Genomic DNA, 21,970 nt, shown 5'->3' on the forward strand with positions numbered 1-21,970 from the left:
GTGTTACACTTGCACGGGCGAACATGAAGACATCTTATTCGATTACCACGGGCACTCGCAGTCGAAAAATTCCCTCTCGCGCTGCCTCTTGCTTCAAGGCCAACTCATAGCCCCGTACGATCCTATCAGCCCTCTGCGCGCCTAGACCCTACCCATCGCAAATCGCTTTCAAGACAGGGACCTCGTCAACCGCGTCCCACGCAGCAGCAAGCGCAGTAAAATTGCTTAGTGTTACTCTCGCATTGATGAGTTTTACCTTTCTTAACAATTTCTCAACATTCCATGTTTACACTGAATTATCACAGCACACAATTTTTACCATTTCCACCATAAACTCCTGGCGGATTTTGGACAGTTTTTGATTGTTTTAACGCGTCTGGTGCCATGCTCTAATTTAAATTAAATACCTTACAATGCTGAAATCACATTCTTAGGCAAGGCATGCACGACTTTTTGTATGGTTTGCTGCGTTCAAAAGCAGTCAAATCTAGTGATCTTAGGAGATATTTGTATGTTAACATTCTTTAAAAATTTTGAAATTTCATAAAGCTTGGGTAATTAGGTTTAATATTCTGTAATTCAAATATATGAAATTATATCCATTTTGTAAACTGCATCTTGTAATGCATCTAAAGCGAACAAAAGATCGTCTACACCGCTCTGAAGCATACCAATCATTTGTGGGTAGGTCTGTTGCAAGAGCGTCGTAAACATTGGAAAAGTTACGTAAGATGTAGTGTGAATTTATGCACTGAATTCGCCAGGCTCATTTATTCTTACAGATGCAAGTGACATAATTGCAATACCCGGTTCTGGTGTACTGAAAAATTTGTATGCATCGCGTACTTTAACTTTTGAGGGTACAATTACTTGGGACAACCTTTCGGAAACGTTCTCGGTCCTAAATTAACAATTTGCTTCCTAAAGTACCTGTGACTAAATTGCAACAAATTTCGCTCTGTGTGATCCAGCGCTTTTCGTATATAAAAATATTTCTGTATTTTACAGGTATCCAAATTGTTGGGCCCGAATCAAAGCATCCTCTGCCGTTCTCACAACTCACATATAGAAATAACTACTTCAGGCACATAATGACATATCCAAATAGAATCCTTTCATTTTTCAAGGCACATACACGGAGAAACAATCTTGAAACTGACGCCAGGTGCGAAAAACATATAATAAAGTATGATTTTGAGCAACTTCTCTGGAAAAATGCCTTTTTAGATTTGTGTTGAGCAAATGCAATACACGGAAAGCCAATGTATTTCGTGGCAAAGTTTGGGAACACTTATCTCGTAACATGCGTCGGTTTCAAAATTTGTTCCTGGCAGGCATGCCCTGCATACTCACCAGCTACAGCTGGTACATTACCACAGGTGCCCTAAATGTAAAGGTGTAAATACTTCTTGGCAACATTTTCGTAATTAGACGAACGTGAATTTCCTTTCCACAAATAATGTCAGCCTCTTAAAGTAAGTGAACTCAGCTAGTACATTGTGCTACCCGCCTGATTCCATTTAAAAATTTCTGTTAAGACAAAAAAAAAAATGCTACGCGTCTTCGCTGTCTGTGTTATGAATGATCCATCTCTTGACAGCGGGCATTCCAGACTTGCCCACTGACCATTTCTTCAAAGCTTGGCGGGAGGCCGCAGCAGCAGCCATTCACCAAGCTTGGGCCGACAGTACGATGTTTCTCAATAAGGAGGCTGAGGCGAACGCGTATTACATGACCAAGTACAACACGGTTTTCATCCTTCCATCGATTCTGCTTCCCAACATCCTTTTCACGGACGGTCCTGCTGCCTTCAACTATGGTAGCCTCGGCACGGTGAGCATAGCATTGGTAGGATGGGATGCTCGCTAATTTTCGAGTCCTGCGAAGAAGGAGCAGTTGTTCTTGCATGTGATAACTAATGTGAAGTCCAACACTTCATGTTTGAAAAGACGGAATACTTCGCGCGTTTATGCACTTGCCGCGTGGCTTTCGAGGTGTTCAAGTATAATACGTGTAAACGGCGAATAGGTGGTGCCACATATTCTCAATAAACACAAAACAGAAATAAATAGAATGAGTGAAATGGAGGTCACGATGCAATCATCCTTTCGTCTTGTAATTAACTGCACATGCGCCTTTATCATCACCAATGCATGTGCTCCCTTGTTGGAAGATGTGCTAAAGAGAGCAAAGGTACTGTTGCTCATACACCCCCTGAAGAGACGACAGCATTCTGGGCTCTGCGGTGGATTGAAAATCTTGAGCAGTATCGTACTGAACTGCTTTCATGACAAGCGGACCATTACAGAATCTGAATGGCTCTCCTCCAAGTGCTCCTTGATTTCAAGCACTAGATATTCTTCAGACTCAGTGATTCCCTTCACACCGCATTTCCAGCGCTGTGAACAGGTAAGCCGGCCACCAGAAAGCGCCAACGCCACATCTACCGACTCATTGGTTAGCAAAAATTCCCGCCATATCGCCACGTGGCTGCTGACCTCAATATCACTGTAATGAGCGAACCCGCGCGGTATAACCATTGTCCACTGTTCAAGAGTATTTAAAATCGGCTACGTGCTCTTTGTTTCTCTTTTTGTGCCAGATCATTGGTCACGAGATCATGCATGGCTACGACGTCGACGGATCGCGGTATGACGAGAACGCCAAGCTGAGGCGTTGGCTGTCGCCTGAGTCAACCGAGCACTACGTGAACAGTACTCTCTGCTTGCGGGACTTCCACGTAGATGTGAGTTAACTCTCGGGCAACGCTGGCCGAAGTAGCCTCGCATTGCGCGCTTTCAGTGACTGTACTCGTAGTCACAGCTTCTTTTCAGGAGTAGCACAGTATTTCTGACAAATACCGTATTGTGATGTAACTTCTAATGTAACCTTAAAAGACCTACCCACTATCTGAAACGCTTCGTCCTGCTGATTGGATCCTTACACGTTACCTGAATCTCAATCAAGTTACGCTGAACTTCTTCTCTAACCTGGATAGCCACTCTTTTCAACTTTCCACTTTTATCAAAATGTCTCCATATCTTCATCTCGACATATTGGATGAAACTTTTTTATTCGTAAGTTTCCGCATGATTTGCTTGATTATTTCAGCCTAGGCTTATAGAAGTAACACGGCCAACTAAACACAGCGCAAATGACGCCTAGCAGTAGTTTCTGGATTCTGGATGTGCGGCTACAAGCATACATGGGTCGGACATGCGGTGAGTTATGGGGCGCGACCTGTAACTACATCCGTGGTCATTGATTTAGGGAATATGTCGCTTATTACAGCATACATTGGTTTGCTGAGCTAACTTCATGTCGAAGCGTATTGAGCAAATGTTGTATTACACACTGTTCTCTTCTGATGGCAATTATTGCTTTTTCGTTTAGGGTACCACACCTTTTACTAATACCAACCGTTTGCACCTCCTTAAAAAAAGCCATTCGAAATATTGTGAATGCGCCGCGACTAGAACACACTGAGCCGATCTTTAAAGCACTTGGTATAACGCCCTTTCCTCATTTGAACGAAACTTTACTCCGCCGACTGTATAGAGCACGCATTACGAAAAATTACTGTTTTATGTTACAGCTTTCCGCATTAAAATGCAAAGATCCTAAGCACTCAACGCGAACTAGTTTGAAGTGGTTTGTACCTAAGACCTGAACTAATTATAGCTGTCAAATGTTGTGCTACACTATCCCGTATTTATTAAACAGGGAATTTCAATCGATCCACGTATGGTTAAGAATGCCAACTTTCTTATCTTGTGTTTGTTATCCGTTTTCTTTTTCATCTGAAAATGTCTTCCTTGCATGCAAAAAGCCTCCTCCTTGTATTCTGCCGGCGCACCCAACATCCCTATGATGTTAAAGAAATTTATTGTATTGTATTGCACTACTTGAACGCGCATGTGTTCTAGGGTTGATTCGTTGACTTCAATAAAGACAGCCATACCACTACTTCCGAAGTTTCCTCTCATTACGTTCAACCTACAATAGCTCTGACCGCTGACATTCCGAGCGCACCCACCGTGGTATCCGAGCAGCTATGAAGCGTTTCAATTCCAGCCGCGGTGGACTCAAGTAGATAGGGGCAAAATGCAAAACTATTGTGTAAATTGAATAAGAGTTGCAGGTAATGAAGCCCAGGCAGATTCCGTATTAAAACGCAATCTCTCATTACCAGGCCCCTCCTACCCATATCACATTTTCAGCAGGTATTACTACTAAATTTATTATTTGGTACCGAGTGCAAGCACCTCAACATCTACCGGGCCGTGCCAGCAACCGCACTTTGACGTTATTTGATTTATTACCTTAAAGACCGCTTCTCAGAAAGCTATTATACCGGGTGTCCCAGATAACATGGACCAAAATTTAAAAAAGAAAGCCAAATAGCTCTAAAGAAATCGTACCGACTACATAGTAGGCGCAGCCGTGCGTACTTACAGCCATTTTTTTTCATCACGAAGTATTCATTGAATAATGGCTTTTTATTAGTGAACATTTTTATTACGGCTTGAATCGCAAAAAAATGTCAATTTCAAATTTGTAGAGCACCTTAAATAACCTCCGAATCAAGCATTTATTCGTGCTGAAGTGTGCCTGGTTGTTTTTTTTTTTTTTGCATGAAAATACATATAGCTGCGAAATACGCGAAATGTGATATAGACGTGTGCTTGCGCGTCGCTGATCGAGCGCCTCCAAGCAACTTTCGAAAAGTATACGGCTCCATTCATTTTTCGCCGCATCGTACAAGGCATCATGCAGGATGGCTCGAGAGGCTCCGCGACCTAACTAGCGTGGTGCGATAAGCGTCAGCATCTGCAGTCACAAGAATGCGGTGCTCCATCATGAGGCACTAGGGATAGCTTTACCCTTCGCGTATCACGAAGCACAGCTAAAAAAGAAATTCAACCAATGCTAAAAAAAGTGCGCAAAAGGACACGAAAAAAGCAAGAATGCCAACACTCGGAAGAACAGAAAAGAGCTACGCAGGAGTTTATTTCAACAAAAGATAAGCGGAAAGCGCGCAAGGCGTTTCAACCGCCCGCGAAGAACCATCCAAGAAGTGCAAATAGTTCAGCCATTATTTACCCTTTCTGTCTCTTCAACTCCGCAAAAGAGCAAAAACGGTTTTTTACCTATTTCAGTCTTCGTCGCAAGCTTTCTTTGTGTAAGGATAGGCCGACTGCATGAAGGTGCATTAAACAGTCACGTTTCACACCAGTTTTGAGCGCTTGTTTCTTTACTGGCACTTATAGCACGTGATCACACAGGTCACCGTCTGGAACAATCCAGCACTTGTTTCTCTCGAACATTTGTTATGTTGAAGCTTTGACCAGCGACGTTGCAACCTCGCGGCACATATTACTTATTTTTCCCTTTAGGGCATCCGGTGTGGTACTTTCGCTGCTATTCACGCGATCTTTCACGTCGCCTCACAAGAAGTCCAGTCGTGTCATGTCCGACGAAATTGCTGGCCAGGTTACAAGTCCGTGCCGTGCAATCCACTGTCCAGGAACAATCTCGTCGAGCCACGCTCGATGCTGAATACTACTATGCGTAGGAGCACCATCGTGTTGAAACCAGATGCCCCGAAGGTGCGCAAGTGGAACGGTGAAGCAGACGTCGTTCACGGGGCCCTCGAGGATGTCCTTGACGTAGGGTTGCGTTGTTAGTGCGTTGTCAAAGAAAATGTGTTCGATGTTGTTGCCATCAAAAATACTGCACCACACCTTAAACAACCACTAGTATTGGTGTCGTTTTCGTGTGAGCAAGTGGGGATTCCTATCACTCTACTAGTGCGCGTTGTGAAGATTAACTTGTGCGTTTATCGAGAAATTCGCATCATCCGACAAAAGCACGCGAATAAGAAAGCCCGGTTCTTCTTCACATTTCGTGAAGATTCAATTGGCAAAGTCAACTCTGCTTTCAAAATTTTGCTCTTCAAATTTTCCATGAAGATGTACATAGTACGCGTGCATATGCCATTCTTTTAATATCATCCGCACTGATGACCCTTTGGTTCCGGATTCCGCACTGGCGTCGTGCACACTACTGTGAGGGTTAGCAGCGAAGAATGCCAATACATCAGTTTCCGCTTCTTCAACTGCCGTCGCAGTCCTCTGTCGCTTTCTTGTGAAGCTCGCAAATGACTTAGACGTTCTAAATATTTTTACGTACTAGGGCGTCCTCCACACTGCCACATCCGGAGTAGCCTGACTGCCTTCCTCTTGTCGCCGTGCGCCGTTCCCAAAGCCAGGATCATATTATCCTTCTTATCATTCCTGAAGGGCATAACTGTCTTCTTGAAGGGCAGGTCACTGGCCTGGTACCGTTGAGATCTCCCATTTTCATTTACGGAATGATAGGTCAAGCAGAAATAATTCACGTAATTGACAACAGCATAGGCTGGCCGTACAGATCAGCCAAAATCAATTAGATGGACATAGCCTGCGGAAGCTTTGTTTCTATTGCTAAAGGGAACAAAATGAACATACGTTCCGGGTGTGCCTATCTACAGAACCAGATGAGTGCGCAAAATGACAGTCCCAATAGCGCAGTCACAGTGTCTCAGCATCGAAATCCCGCCTCCCTCCCTATGGCTCCGCTATGCTATCAATGCGTCAGTGGCATGTTCTCGTGATGCCGCGACCAATACATAGCATGAAGCACTGTATCGAGCTGCCGCCGCTATTAACTTCAGATATCTTGAGTAGTGGCGCATGAGGGCGTATCTCTTTGGTGTCTTGGATGTTTCGCGTGCTTTTGGTTTCTTCTTGGGGGGGGGGGGAACGGACGAGGCAAAGCTGATCACGAAATAAATGCTTGATTCGGAAGTTATTTGAGGTGCCCTGCCAGTTAGTAATTGATATGTTTGCGATTCAAGCAATAATTAAAACGTTCGGTAATTAAAGTTAATTAACTCATTGATACGTTGTGATGAAAAAAAGTACTGGCTCAAAGTACACACGACTACGCTACTGTGCAGTCTGTATGATGTCTCTCGAGCACTTTGGTTTTCTTTTTTAAATCTTGGTCCAAGTTAACTGGGACACCTCGTATAAGTGGCCGTAAGTTTGAACTACAGCTAACTGGAGTTGCCCCGAAAGCCCTTTGAGAAGATATCCGGCGCTCAACGCACATCTATACAGCGCATGGCGCTACGTCATGCGAGAAAGTGTATCTCCAGAAGCAAACGACATAGAATGCGACCCCTGCACCTAAAGAAGTGGAGTCCACACATATTGCATACTTATATATTTTTGTATCGTGGGCAACTCATTTAGAACCGTGAATTCAGCGTAATACGGTGTCGAGCCCGCCTGTTGACCAACACAGGCGTGTTTTTCTGACAGAGTACAATAGACGCAGGCCTACCGCTGATACTGATATTCTGTTGTACAGGGGGCTTTGAGACAAGTCAATGAAATTAAGGCGCACCGCAGACGCGTGTTTGCTACAAGCAACAGTCTCTGTTTCACATCAGTCATCACATATTCCTGCATCAAAGCGTTGGTGAATGAGATCGGCTCCGTGTTGTTTGCTTGCAATAGAGCCGCATTCTTCAGCCTCTGGAAGGCATTGAAACTATAATTACGGTGTAATTTATAGACACAAAGAAACGCACCGATGTCTTCGCAGGAGGCTATACATGTATAAATATCAAGCATCTGGGGTGCTTTAACATGCACCCAAAGTACCGTACACTACCGTTTTCGCCTTACGCTCCTACAGAAATAAAAGTTCCGCAGCCCGAAATCCAACGCGAGGTGTCATGCCCAGTAGGAAGGCTCCAAGCTACTAAAGCACCGATGTGATTCTGAGACATTTTCCGCCGCTTGTATTCTATTTGGTGTGGAAGCTCGTTGCGGTGCTAAAGTATTCCTGTTAAAATACAAGCCAACATTGTCGAACCGAATAATTACCCTCGAATTCTCACACAATTCGTCAATCGAAGTTGTTCCTACACTCCAACGAGTTGAGCACAGTGCGGGCCGTCGACTGAAGAAGGTGCAATGCTTTTCAGGAAGCTTTTATTCAAGCGTGGTAGTGCCATCAACTTTCTTGCGTCGTCGTGGATTGTTGAGTATAGGAATGTTCCACAATACTGGAGTTAACGTTCTATAGCTAGCCCAGCGTGTGTTGGGTGTCCGCTGCCCTGCTGTTCATGTATAATTAAAATGTTCGCTAATAATTATTAATTAACTCATTGATACTTTTTGATGAAAAACAAACTGCCCTAAGTACCCACGATCTCGCTACTATGCAGTCTGTACGATTTCTCTCGAGCACTTCGATTTTTCTTTTTAAATATTCGTCCAAGTTAACTGGAATGCAGGAGATACAATATTGTCGCACGTAATTACCCAATCCCATCAAATCGCACATCCGGCTGTGTAGCCGTTGTCGTCTTTTTCATAACGGTACAACAACACCGTTGCTTGATTGTGCTGTGTAGCATTCGCGAGTGTTCAATGCTGCCCGCAGGAAGTTCGCATTCCATCGTTCTTTGAAAGCAGCGTCCTATTCCTAAGTGTGTAGGCCTAGTAGAAAATATCAGAATCGGCGACAAGGGGGAAGCAGGTAGCTGGTGAGCTAAGTGCCGAACGGTGCAGTCAGCGGGAATGGTACAGGTCGCAGTGGTTTCGGAGCAGTGGTTAGGTGACGTCGCTGAGTCGTTGCAGAACTAGATAAAGGCCAAAAATTAGTAACTACCCCGCACTGGCACATGGTTCTCTTAAGCCTTACTTTATCACCAGGGTGGTACACTGTATCTAGGTGAGGAAGGTTCCACCGGCTCATGTCGTTGTGCTGTTGACGGTAGATATGCATTCGCGCAACCGGACGAGATTGTTCGGCGCATAGGGGAAATTAAATTATCGGGTTTTACGTTCCAAGGTACGATCTAGTAATGCGGCACAGTGTAACGATGCACTCGGAAGTAAAGTTGATCGCCTGGGATAACTTACCGTGAATTAAATACACAGCACACATGGACCTTTTTCAATTTCGCCCATATCGAAATGCAGCAACCGCATTTGGCATGCCGACTGCGGTTGCTGCATATCGATATGGGCGAAATTCAAAACGGTCCAGGTGCGCTGTGTATCATTTGACCTCTCGACGCTCTACTTAACAGTCTAATTCCATAGCCACTAAGCCACCACGGCGGGGGTCACGTCGAAGCAACTCGGCAGCATTCGAATGGCGTTCAACACTATTGTGCTCTCGCGTACATTTCAGCAAGCAGAGAAAACTGAAGTCGGTTGTTTCTTAAACTACAGTGATGTTAGCCGAAAATCCATAAGCATTCACGCCGTCCCTGTTCTTCAGGCCGACTTGAACATATATATAAACCACATTAGCTATGCTTTTCTGTAGACGCTATGGGAGCTGTTGCTTTGCAGATAGCAAGCTGAGGCTTTGCCGTGAGCAGTGACACTCTGCTCTACATATTTAATGAGGAACCATTATATGTCCCATGAGGCAGCAAAGCCGGCGTTGTCTTCAACGAGTGCTGCCAAAAAGCATCACCGTTGATGAAGGTTGGTACAAATTAGAGCAAGATAGATTAAGGTGGAATAACATGGTTTAAGGTGCAACAAAGTGTATTAAGATTAACTAAGGCTGGTACAAAAATACAGCAACGTCGCATGAGGTGGAATAAAGCAGAGTTGCGGAGAACGCGTGAAAACGTATGATGTTGCGTATCATGGGGAGTAACAACTAATTACAGAGAGCACAATGTTTTCGCATTGAAATCAAGTAGGGATACATTAATGACTGTCAAGTTTATAGCGGTTGATATGAGTTGCAAGTGCCGTACCAAAGTTGGTGACAACACGAGTGCTCAATCAACAGGGACAGACTATAATTCTATGGACCATGACGCAAAGTAACTCGCAGTGTCTCGCAGGAGCACCCGTATTTTGCTTTATTGCGTCAGGTAGACCAGGGGAACAGCGACACAGCGGTTACCGGTCTCGGACAGTCGGAACCGCCCAGGCAAATCCATGCCAAATTTGCTGAAACTCGATCTCTAATTCTCAACAGGGTATAACCAGCCAGTGGGACGCACGGAGACTGCCTTGCACATCTGTCAATGCGGCATCTCTTGACATATTGCGCTACGTCATCGGAAATTAAAGGCTATTAGTATATATTAGCCAACTGCACGGGCCAGGGCTTTCGCACAGCCGGTACGACTTAAGCGTTTTTCAATGGGCCCACTCATTAAAGGGTCTAGGTTATGCCTTCGAGCACACGCAAACATTATACTTCGCCTGGTCTAAGGCATTATGTCCCTAACACATGCAAGGACCTGGCTCTTAGTTTAACTTAGCAAAAAGCTGGAAAATCAGATCGATTTCTCATTTGTTTGTCTTCGACAAAATCGAGCATTGTTTCCTATTATGGCAAAATAAATTATCCAGAACCCGCTCCTCAAACTACTTCCCTCTTGCTGCTTTCGCGATTGCACTCCTACAACACTTAATACTATTACAATATTGTAGCTCTGACGCAAGTGTGGCTCTTTCTACTTGAGCGTTTATTTCGTACTGTAGGCTCGTCAATTCGCTCTACATATACGACGCGCATCGTTCCGAACCTGCGGCAAGTTCTCTTTCATCTATGTTCAATTCAAATAATTTATAATTTCTTTATTTCAGTTATAAAGTATCAAGGATTTCCCCTATGTTGTCCTTACAGACTGGTTCTTGTCATGCACACGCGGGTCCTCGCTAAGTTTAATAATATACGCCAGAACCAGGTCGGGGCCGAAAATTCAGCCCCATGCAGTGCTCTAGAAAACATATCTAGTATGCGTGCGATCTCGAGTGTATAGCACTAACATCCTGACTCGGGAACCTCGTGAGTGGCACGCAAAGTCCGGTCATGAAGCATGCATAACACAACAGGGAGGCTGGAGGTTACGTTGCAAATATAACTCAGATGGTAGAGGACGCAGTCGGCGATAAAGAAAATTGACAGTGTACAAGTGAACATTAGAGCAGGTACTTGTATGCGGCTCTAGTTTATCACTCACAGGACCTTGTACTCGTCGAGCTGTTGCTGGGTTAAGCCAACCGCTCTAACGACGCGAAGGAATGCGCCACGTTCCTCGACATCGAAAGTTCATGTAAGAAAGCCGACCATAAACTCAGTGCGGGATTTAGCGGCAAAAAAGATAGACTGCCGTGGGGACAAGGCATCGTATCTGTGAGCGTAGAGGGCTGTTCCTGTTCCAAAGCAGTTAGAGATGGCGCGAATGTCCTCTTCGTCATTCTCACAAGAGCATTTGAATTTTTATTGAAGATATCCCTATATTTTAAATGTACAACCAGGGGATGACGTATTTGTTGCCGGAAAGGCTAATATATTCAGGGGGCTGCTGTAGCATGTCGCATTGATATAACTGTTTCGATGCTGTAGAAAAATTCATGAGCCCTTACACTCTGCAAAGAAGGACGAACTGCGAAGCTGTGGTGTTTTACCTCAATCGACGCATGTATATATGTGCGATATATTATTATTATTATTATTATTATTATTATTATTATTATTATTATTATTATTATTATTATTATTATTATTATTATTATTATTATTATTATTATTATTACAAACGTGGCGCTCCCCGTTTCTCTCCCGCAGAACCCCTTGTATTGACAGCAGACGGAAATTCTGGGACGGGTACAACTTGACTGTGAACTAATTATCACAAGTAAATGGAACTCCGCATTGTGATAGCGTCGTCTTATAGGCCAATTTCGCAATAATTTTTAGAAGATGTCTACCTTAGATTGAAAGCTTCACAGCATTCGCGAGAAACTGGCGACGAATTTTGTGTCGACGGGACTTGTAGACGGAGGCATATCGACCACCGCCAGAGGGTAGCTATACACAGCTTCACTGCAAAAGATGCAGTCAAATAACTGCTGCTTGTATGTATGGGCAAAGAAAGAAAGAAGGCGTTGGAATACGTCTTACAATCAACCGCGACGTTGAAGAGTGGCTATCCTGGCCATGTAATTGGAGGACGAGGTCAGCCTATGGTAATACGACGCGGCCAACTCGTTGCAGCGCGATGAAGTCAACGCGATGCAGTCAGTCAAAGCGTAGCTTCTCGCCCGCGACGACGGAGACCTGAAGAGGGCGAAGCGGGTTCCATCCCGTAGTTCACTGGGGATAATTGTGAAACCACGTGATAAGGACCACGGTACTTCGGAAGTAGCTTGGATGGAAAGCCATGAATTAACAGTAGCCGGTAACCACAGACATATAAAGCAGTGGATGACAAAAGCTTGTTTAGTCACGTTGCGACGCTATTTTCGGTAGCACTGGCCAACGGACGTCCAAGAACGGCCCAGTTGTCAGCCATCCTCGAAGTGTTGAGCGACCGCCGAAATACCTGAGCACTCGTCAGGCTAAGGATAGTAAGGTTGAATTAGGCCATTGAGGCGGAAGGTTTCGCCGAGCTGCTGGCGGAAAGAATGGTTAGAATCCTTCAATGGCCTTGCCAGGCGGTGTTGTAGGCGTATGCGAAGAATGGAAGCACTTTATCCCTATTGGAGCGTTCTGGCGAAACATATATTGAAAGCATGTCGACAAATGTTCTGTTAACCCGTTGGTCTGCGCATCATAAGCGCCAGTGATGTGCACCCTCATAAGGCATTGGAAGAGGTGTGACTGCGCAACATTGGAGAGGAGTACGTTACCTCGATCCCTCAGGAGTTCGGGAAGCAGACCATGCACAGGATAAACGAGGCAACATCGCGCGCTGTTCCGGCAAGTAAAGCGGTGGTTTCAGCACACGGTGTGCAATGACCCATGTTGCCGACGATCCAACGGCGCCCAGCAACCTCGTACGGAAGCGGTCGTATATATCAGCGCTGTCAGGATTGGGGGCTCAATCCCATCGCTCGTAACCCGTTGTGAAGATTGGAGTCCGGCATGAATTAGAAGGTAGCTGGTCCATGCCGTCGTCCAACTTATCCATGCTGAGGACGTTGATGAAGGGAAGGACTGCTTCTCATCGTGAACGAGGAATATGGGTTTATTTACAGTATTTACATAGAGTTCATCAGCATAGCATGGCTGCGAGAGAAAGTACATCAGTCTAACATGACTGCTTGAGAAAGTGCCCAGAGCATCCACACAACAGCGGTTTATAATTTATCGGTCCCCCCTCGATTACAAGGTGACGCGAACGTTCGTCCAATCATCGTAAACAAGCCGCCTCTCTGCGGGACGGTTTACAGACACACGCTTCCGCACAGGTTCACGGTCCGAAGCCAACGTCAGACGAACTTCGTAGAACTCGGGGCTTGTGTCAGGAAAGGTGCGTTTTATTCCCCGAGCTGACCCCTGCAGCGTGGCCGGTTGCCCATTGTCTTGCGTCTTGGACGGCGCGTGGGAAGGAGCCTTGAACTACGTTCCCGCGAGCACTCCCCCACTCGCGGCAGACCAGGGCGGCGGTGGCGGCTCAGTAACAAGAGTTGGTCCGCCGAACGCATTCACTCACAACGGCGACGATGCTAGAGCGTAAGGGTGGCGTTCCACGAAAGATTGCATTTCGCTGTCGCAACTGGCTGTCAAAAGTTGCACCTCAGCTGGGCCGTTCTTAACAGCGCTAACATGGCAAAGCGGGCGAGAAGGGTCAAGGAAGCCTGTGGAGCGGGGCGGTGGGGTGGCGAGACAGATTTACGACGCCGTCATTCAACGCTGGCGCGCATGTATTTGCTTACAAAGTGGTATATAGCGCGCCTGCACTACCGTGGCCGAAGTCGCGTCAGCATTTTACAGTAAAACTTTAAACATCTACCTCGGAATGCATCTGTCGTGTCCCTGGACAAAAAACGTGGTCCCATCTCGGATATCGGGCAATGCATGGCTGACCCGCGGCGGAGGTGAAGGAGTCGTTAAGCATTTTTCATACATGGGCCGATCCCAACGATAGTGCAATACCAGGCCGATCCGCGGCGGAGATGCAGTCCGCCATTAAGGGGCCCACGGCGTCGCTGGTGATCCTTCTTCATAGAGTGGAAGGGCACTGAGTTTTTCTAACATACGCCACTGCAGTCCACATGCGCCATAAGAAAGGCGTGCAAAATAGATGTGATACAGTTGTATTGTAGCTTTCCCCGTTTTAGAGCGAAGCTGTCTACGGCCATAATCCGGGATATTATGGCGTCCGCGCGGGAAAACTCTCCCCTAAGAAGTGAAAGAGCCAATAACAAAAGTAAAAGCATATCGCCGCTCGTGTCAATGTGTCTCTGTGAATGTACGATGTATTGCGTGACGTAGTGCGCGCCTGATAAGACGACCAAGGGGAATATCACAGCGAAACTGTATACGACTAGCATCCGTGTTTTCATGGCGTCGGCGAGTAGGAATCGTCATCAGCAGCAAACAGCTTGAGCGTCGTCGCCTTCGTTGGCGCCACTCGGCGCAACCATGCGAACGCGCTCGTGCGGCTGCTCGCGTTTTCATCGCCTTCTTCTACTTCGACAGTTGGCTCCATTCTGCAAAAGAACTCTCATCATCAACAATGGCTTCTTCTGCAGCTGGCCCGTTGGTGTCGCTCGGGGCAACTACGCGAACGCCTTCGCGGCACTGCTCTCGCGTTCGTCGTCGCCGTTTTTTCCACTACTGGCTTCGTTGGGGCTCACCATTCCAGCGAAGCATTTCAGTGATCTTCTGTCGTCCTAATGGGGAGGATGCATTTAGGGGGTAGTAGCCATTGTTTAAGGGGGTAGGGGCCATTAAATTGCCTAACGAGACGGACAGATATAAATTTCATTTCCCTTGTGTCGTCGTAACGGAGAGGCTGCGTTTACGGGGGTATAGGGCATTTTTTGTCTTACATGATAGACTTATAAACTAGCAGACGTGATACGCGAATGTGTTTGCGCCCAATGACTGCCAATCAGGACAATGCATTCACACCTTTGTTCAAAATTCTGTGTCACCTCTGTCTCGTGCGCTATACAGCTTTGCTGGTCATCCACCTACACAGAGCGGAATCACTCATGAATTTTTCTTGATTATTTTCCTGTGCGTGCACACTAGAGCAGCACACGCTAAAATAGGACACAAGCCAGGGACACACGCTACTACTATCTCTTAAAATGCCGGGAAAATTGCGCTAAATTAATCTTGCCAGGGGCTGTGTCCTTCCAGTAGGAAGAGCCTGGCAGACAAAACGCGCTTCGAATGAACTTGGTGCACATGCGCTACTCTTGCTGATCTCGTCGCTTGGTGCCGTTGGAAGGCGCTGGCCCCATGGCCTGTCAATGCTCGCAAAGCACTAGTATAGAATCGGTCGACTATACAACCGGACACCCTTGACTCGAAAGGAGGAAATGCTGCCGACTGTGGAGACGTCTGCGTCGTTTCAGGGGAAGACGGAATTGTGTTATTCATTCTGTATAAATCTCCCGGCACATCCGACTGTGATATCGAGAAGTCCATGAACACGCACGTTGCATGGGCTAGCCGTGATTACAAAACCCTTGTGATCATCGTTGCAAACTTGAGTGCGGACATTTAAAAACCAGACAAGAAATGGTTCACTCAGTTCGTGCTCGAACAGTTTGGTTTGAAGTGGCACACCAATCCGAGTCACTCAGCTACTCATCAACAGTCGAGCATAGATTTAGCTTTGGCCAAGTTGCATTCTAAGGTAGTAACCCAATCAATCTGTATATCACAGTAACCTCAAATTATCGTCACTACCATTACCAAATGAGAAGAATAAATCGTGCGCCCTACTCTAAGCCTGTGTAGCGTGCTGCTGCTTCGCTAGTCATCCACCTTCACGGAATGGACTGGTTCTTCAATCATTTTTCACACTGCGCAATGGCCACTATGGGGGTGAGAGTGAAAATTAGAGCAAAAATCCTCTAAGAGTTGGGGGTGGGATACTGCTAGAACTCCTATTCTCTCGTCATAATGATAGTTTCGGTGGTACTGAAGAGCATCAAGAATAAACAAAGGCTGCGCCTCTCGGCGCAACACGCAAGGTGCCGAAGCGATTGGAGGTTCTGAGAGAAAATCGAATAACTATTCAATCCACAGATCTTTTTGTTGATAGGATTTTAAGTAGCCGACGGAGAGTGGTAAAGTCGTTATCGTACGCACCCACCTCGTGAAAAGTCCGTCGTCACCATAAAGAAGTTGGTTTATATGTACGATCCGAGTTGCGAAATTGTGAATGAAGCATCGGATATACGAGCATAGGTAAATAAACTACTTGGTGCCTGCCTCTAACGTAGCCGGCTTCGGCGGCTCCGATACGGCGGGCCATTTAGGAGGATCCGAAAGAACGGCGTTATTGCAGAAAATGAGGGCAAAGGTGTTCGGTTTTCGAGCTGTAAACGGGCACTTTTGGAAGTTAAGTTGCAAGCCCGCATTCGGCAAAAAGTTTGAAACTTGTTGCAACGGTGAAAATGGGCCATAAAATTGGAGCAAGAACACGGCAGTCCAATCGAGGTAACATAGGCAGGAGTGCACCATCATTCTTTATGCGTCCATGAGTGGTCGCCACATTCCAGAGGCTGAATGGCATTGCAGTGAACCCGTAGGAACTGTCCAGCATTACAAATGCGGTTTTATTGCGATAGAAATTATGTATAAGTATAAGGCCTAAAGTCCCGCATGAATTCCAAGGACAATACCACCGTCGCCACGCCTCGTATGCTGCATGTGCGAGTCAAAGCACGCTACACAAGCCGGCCCTCTCGGCTCAGTCTGGCGGGCCGTCTTCCTCGGAGCGAAAAACCGTCAAGGGGGGAAAGGGGTTGAGGTGTAGGAAGGAGCGGCGGCGTTGTGCTCTGGCAGCAGCTGCGTATTCTGCGAACGGGCGCAAGGGTAATTTGCTATCGCGGCTCAATATCGCGCGCGATAGGGAGGAGAGCGCGGAGGCATTGCGGAATCGAGGGGGGGGGGGGGGGGGTGTTCGGCTTCGGCTTTGCGAAGTGCAATGTTGCACGGCCAAGAGCTGTCGAGCGCGCCGTATATTGAAGGGCATCTCCACACAGCTGATGCCTTTGAGCGCACTGTGTTATATTTGCACTTGCGTTAAGGCGGAGGAAGGTCACTTCGTTCGCTGCTGCTGCCGCGCTTGCTCCCACGAGCGTTTTTACACGAACTTTGCGCACTCGTCGAGTCTGATACGTTCATGTTTGCTTCCGCGCGCTGACACCATGCTTGCTAATTCAGTTAGTAAGCAAATGCTTCCAAGTACATACGGCCCATAAAACTACCATCGCTACTTCGTATAGCCGTCTACTCTTCTGCAATCTCAATGGATGCTTCGCCTTTCGAGCGGAACTGCGAGATGTACTGAACGGCAAGCACCAGTCATGAGCACCTGCTAGTAGCCAGAGCTTCAGTCCTACGGCGCAAAGTAAATCAGCTTGTTCTAATCGCTCTAATTCACTGTCTATGTGTGGGAATGGGTAGGCATCGTATAGGGGAATCTGGCTAACCTATTAATAATGAACACAAAATCGCTTATTATTGTCTTCTATTTCAGGCTAGGATGATTCGTAATGGCCAGTAACGATTAGGAGACCCTGTAACACCACGTTTGAGCAAGTTGGACACCTGGTCACCGATAACGCTTCTATTAACGATGCTGAATCGGTGCATAGCCTTAGTTGGCGATAGCATGTGGAATAGTCATTTTACGGGCCAGTCGAGTAGCTGACACAATAGTTCTTGCCTAATGAACCGCGAGATTTAGTTTTCCTGGTGAAGAGGACTCTAGTGGGCGGACGCTGCTATACTGAAAGAGAGTGACCGAGAGGAGAGAGTCAACGGCGAGAGAAAAATCTGGACTGGGCGATGAGGGAAGAATGAAAACTGTTCGAAGAATGACGACCTTGGTGGAAGCGTGTCCTATAGGCTGACCATTTTGGACGCACGTTGTTGCAGTCGCGAGGGCGTGCAGAAGCGTCAGTCACGAGCGCCGGGTCGAAAAAGGCCGTCTTAGAAGAAAGTTGGGCGGTTATCTGTCGTGCTCCAACGGTCTTGAGTATGTTGTGCTTAATGTGAAACGTGCTGGACGGGAGGGTATATAGGAAGGTAAGAGGGTGGGGAAAGTGGGGCGTAGGTCGCCACTCAAGGCTGCAGACCTACACAGACGTACACCAGGGGAGAAGCAATCGGAGCCGGGTGGAGAGAAGGCGGAGCGCAATGAGTGATTTGCACCTTGATGACGTATTGGAGAGCGGGCATCAATGGATATGCCGACTGGCCGCGAGTTAAAGGCACCAGCAATGTTTACGACCGAAATCGTTAAGAACAATCTCATTGATATGTTGCCGCAGCGAGGTCTTGTCAAAGGGAAGGACGAATCCCGACAGGGAACTGGCATACAGACCATGCCCACGGGAGGAAACGTGCTGTTTGCGTAGTTCGTCAAAAGTTTCAAAAAAGTGGCAATTTCACCCGAAAAGCGGGGAACCGGTTGCGATAGCAAATTATTGGAGAGCTAAACGAAGTAATAATAGTCGTTTTCTGGGCCATACAATGTTGAAACATATGTACAGTAACTACAGTACAGTACAGTAAGACGGCGCGCTTCCTACCCGTTTTTCTCCATTGCATGCGCAAGATTGAGCTGCGATTGCCTGCTCACCCTCGCACGCTTTCACTCGCTCGTACAGCGTACGGTGCGTGGCGGTGATTTTATCGCAATTCAACTTTATACGGAACCTCACGGCGACGACGACACTGACGGCAGAAATGCGCCTGTAGTGTCCATATATGCATTGTCGCGATAAAAAGGTGATTTCAGACAGTGTTCCGTGTTTGGGAGCGAAGCTTGTATTGTCTCAGAAATTTCCGTGGCGTCGTCGTGGTCACGCAAAAAAACTCAGTTGCTCTCTAAGAAGAGCAGCTGCGGAAAAAAGTTGTTTGATGAGCTGACAGCTGCGCCGGCGCTGGAGCGTCGGCCATTAACAAAGATTCCAGCTGCATTTCCGTTCACGCCACGAACGGAAACAGTCAGAGCGGCTTCGCTTCCGCCGGGGAGGGAATGGGCACGAAAGAGGGGCGTGCGCGCTGCGCCGCCTTCGTTTCCGTTATTTCCGTTCACTTTATCACCATCAATAAATGCGTTTTTTCAGCGCCCACCATAAGAGCCCACCGTTTTCACCGCCCACACTTGCATCACTTCATACGTGCGGAAACGCGCGCTCGTAAAGTCCACCTGTTATACTACGCCCTGCTCAAACTTTGTGTTCTTTTTTTTTCTGGTCAACGGTTACCTGAGTTTGATCGCGCGGGTAGTTTTATTGTTTTTAAACCTGTTCAACAGAAAGTAGTATTGTTACGACCATCATATAATTGCTTAGCTGTTTTCGTGCGACTGCGCTTTGCGACGGGCTTGGTGTCCGAAGATGGGACCAGTACTCTAGAACCAAAACTTTCGTCGGCCTCCAAAGAAAGTATGTTCTGTGCATAGATACGATTTCGCACCGATATGGCTGACTTTTTACTACATTGCTTCCGGCGCTGAAAGCTCGGGAGGCCCAGGAATTCGCATGGCTTGGAGCTTGGGTATGCAGTTGTAATTGCCGAGTATAGAGCTGTAATGACCGGCCACCGAAACAAATTTGGCGCCGTTAAGAAGGAAATGACCTCACTTCTGTTTTAATAGATATGGCGTCACATTTCTTTTTTCTTCCGCCGGAAGTCTTCCCTCCTTATACACCTTATACAGATGGCACTGAACCCATGAATCGCCAATAAACCGTCATGTTTTGAACGTATTGGCTTCTATGAAAGGGTATCTACCTTGTTTTTACTCTGACTCGAAAGTAACGCGCGATGAAGCTCTTGTGAACATCAGTGACAAAACCTGCTTCCACTTCAAGAACATGCATGCACTGACGTGAGTACGATTGACAAGGGGCTGAAACAGGAGCCACGACTAAGATTTCAAAGAAGAACGTTAATGCTAGTCAAAATTTGCTTCTATGTCCTGATCTGGAATCACAAGGCTTATATTTTGCTGTTGTTTTGCTGACAGAATTTTAAAGCGATAGGCTGTGGTTTTTGTTGAAAATAGGAGTTTATACTCGTGGACAATATTACATGGCAACGCAAGAAGAACTACGGCGGCTCAGCTTCTCAACACGTGTTAGCGCGCCATTAAGTCCAACATCGTTTGACAGCGATTCTGGTATTTTGGAGGAGATACGGATTGGCGTAGCTTGCGCCCTCGATACGGTTTCGCGTTCTCATGGACGTGGAAGGTAACGTTGAAGAGAAGAAAATTTACAACTCAGTTCCGTATTTTTTCTTAGTCTGCTGTCGTAAATGATTTGTTTAGTTGTTTTTTCCCACAGCTTGAACTATGACGAATGAAAATACGGGACCTCTTTCAGAAGCACCCTAAGCTTTGTGCACTCAGCCTACGTAGATATTCCTTCATTGCGAGAAAATGATGACTGCGAGTGTTCAACTGAAATACAGACCCCAGAAGAGTATTAATTTCGCGAATGCATTCCAAAGCGAGAAAACGAGCAGTAGATATTGCCTACGTGTAGAATGTGACAAGCTGGTTATCTCAAATGTATCGATGACTTGACTTCACACTATCGGGACTGCTAGATCCATAACCTGTCTCTTGTCCGTCGTGCAACTTAATATGCGGCATACAAACTGGCTGATGACGAGCGGAACGATGTTCACATCGCAGGTCCTTCGCCGAAGGGAAGAAGTCCTAAACGATACGATGGACTCGGAAAACCTCGCCGACTTAGGGGGAGCAACGATGGCATACTCTGCGTTTAGGTCGCTGCCCCCCTCGAAGAGAGACACCAGGCTGCCTGGCGTCACCATGACAGCGAACCAGCTATTCTTCGTTGGCCATTGCACACCATGGTGTGAGGAACAAACAACGCAACCGGCGCCCTGGCTCTCTGGCGGCAATCGCTACACACCTGGCCGCTCTCGGTGCATCGTGCCTCTCATGAACATGCCCGAGTTCTCGGATGCATTCCACTGCAAGCGGGGGTCTTACATGAACCCGCCAAACAAGTGCAAGTTCTGGATTTGAAATTGCGAGCGACAGCGAGCGCGTTCGTTGCGTCATTCTGTAAGTTTCGTTTAATAAAAATTCCATGTTGTGGCGGCAATCTGACAGATTAGCTTAAAATCCAAGTGTTTGAGAGCGTCTGCTTATTCACCACCCTGCGTGTTTCTTGGTATGCAACTGCTCGAGCAAAGGAATAATGGCTTGATAAACTCCTTTGCAGTGGTAGTACCTGTAGTACACAAGCAGTCCAAACGCTGTGAAAGTTACCATGTCTTGCTTAAAAAGCTCTCTTCCCGCCCGTGCCCCTTGCGCTGCCTTGGCTACCATCCACATGGACGACCCGAACTAACGCGCTGGACGCACGGACCTCGTACCTGCCGCTACTGGACTTCATCCAGGAAAGAGAGCTACATCTCTTTATTTAATTTTGACCATGGCTTACTGCGCAAATAAAACAAATTCACGCTAAAACTACTCAGGTAGTTGTCTAAGTATATTCACAAGCAGTGTGCCACTTGCTTATCTCCCATGCAGCCCGGGGTCATTATCAACATTATGAAACTTGTTCGCTGATGACGTTCCAATCATTATCAGCCGTTATCGGTCTTTAGCGCCTTATGCATCACCGTTGAACTATCGACAAAACGTACTCGGGCGGCGGCTTCGTGTGGAAGCGCCGCGTAACGGCACTTTCAAAGCGATTTGCGATGCCATGAAGCAAGCCGACTGCTGATAGCTGCTGATAGCAAAAAAAGACTTTTGTTCATGTATGTAAGATTACATGTCATTGCTTTTTGCCTTGGATTGTAAATTTTGCTGACTGTTATGGTAGGGATTAAAAATTTCTCACATACGCTAAAGATTCAGATGGTACTATCAACCATATTGTACCACGATAATCATCAT

General features: G+C 46.6%; 1 protein-coding gene across 1 annotated transcript; it reads left to right on the forward strand.

Annotated features, from left to right (window-relative positions):
* Positions 1-1,692: 1,692 nt before the first annotated feature.
* LOC142574699 (membrane metallo-endopeptidase-like 1) lies at positions 1,693-21,085 on the forward strand. The gene is made up of 3 exons (XM_075683728.1): positions 1,693-1,833; positions 2,603-2,746; positions 20,726-21,085. The coding sequence occupies exons 1-3, from the start codon at positions 1,693-1,695 to the stop codon at positions 21,083-21,085; spliced, it is 645 nt and encodes a 214-aa protein (XP_075539843.1).
* The last annotated feature ends 885 nt before the right edge of the window (positions 21,086-21,970 follow it).

The sequence above is a fragment of the Dermacentor variabilis genome, chromosome 3, assembly GCF_050947875.1.
Source record: "Dermacentor variabilis isolate Ectoservices chromosome 3, ASM5094787v1, whole genome shotgun sequence".
In the NCBI taxonomy this organism is placed as follows: domain Eukaryota; kingdom Metazoa; phylum Arthropoda; class Arachnida; order Ixodida; family Ixodidae; genus Dermacentor; species Dermacentor variabilis.

Coding starts and splice junctions, on each gene's coding strand:
- LOC142574699 (XM_075683728.1), top strand. CDS start 1,693: ATGTTTCTCAATAAGGAGGCTGAGGCGAACGCGTATTACATGACCAAG. Junction 1,834..2,602: donor ACTATGGTAGCCTCGGCACG/GTGAGCATAGCA, acceptor TTTTTGTGCCAG/ATCATTGGTCACGAGATCAT. Junction 2,747..20,725: donor TGCGGGACTTCCACGTAGAT/GTGAGTTAACTC, acceptor TTCACATCGCAG/GTCCTTCGCCGAAGGGAAGA.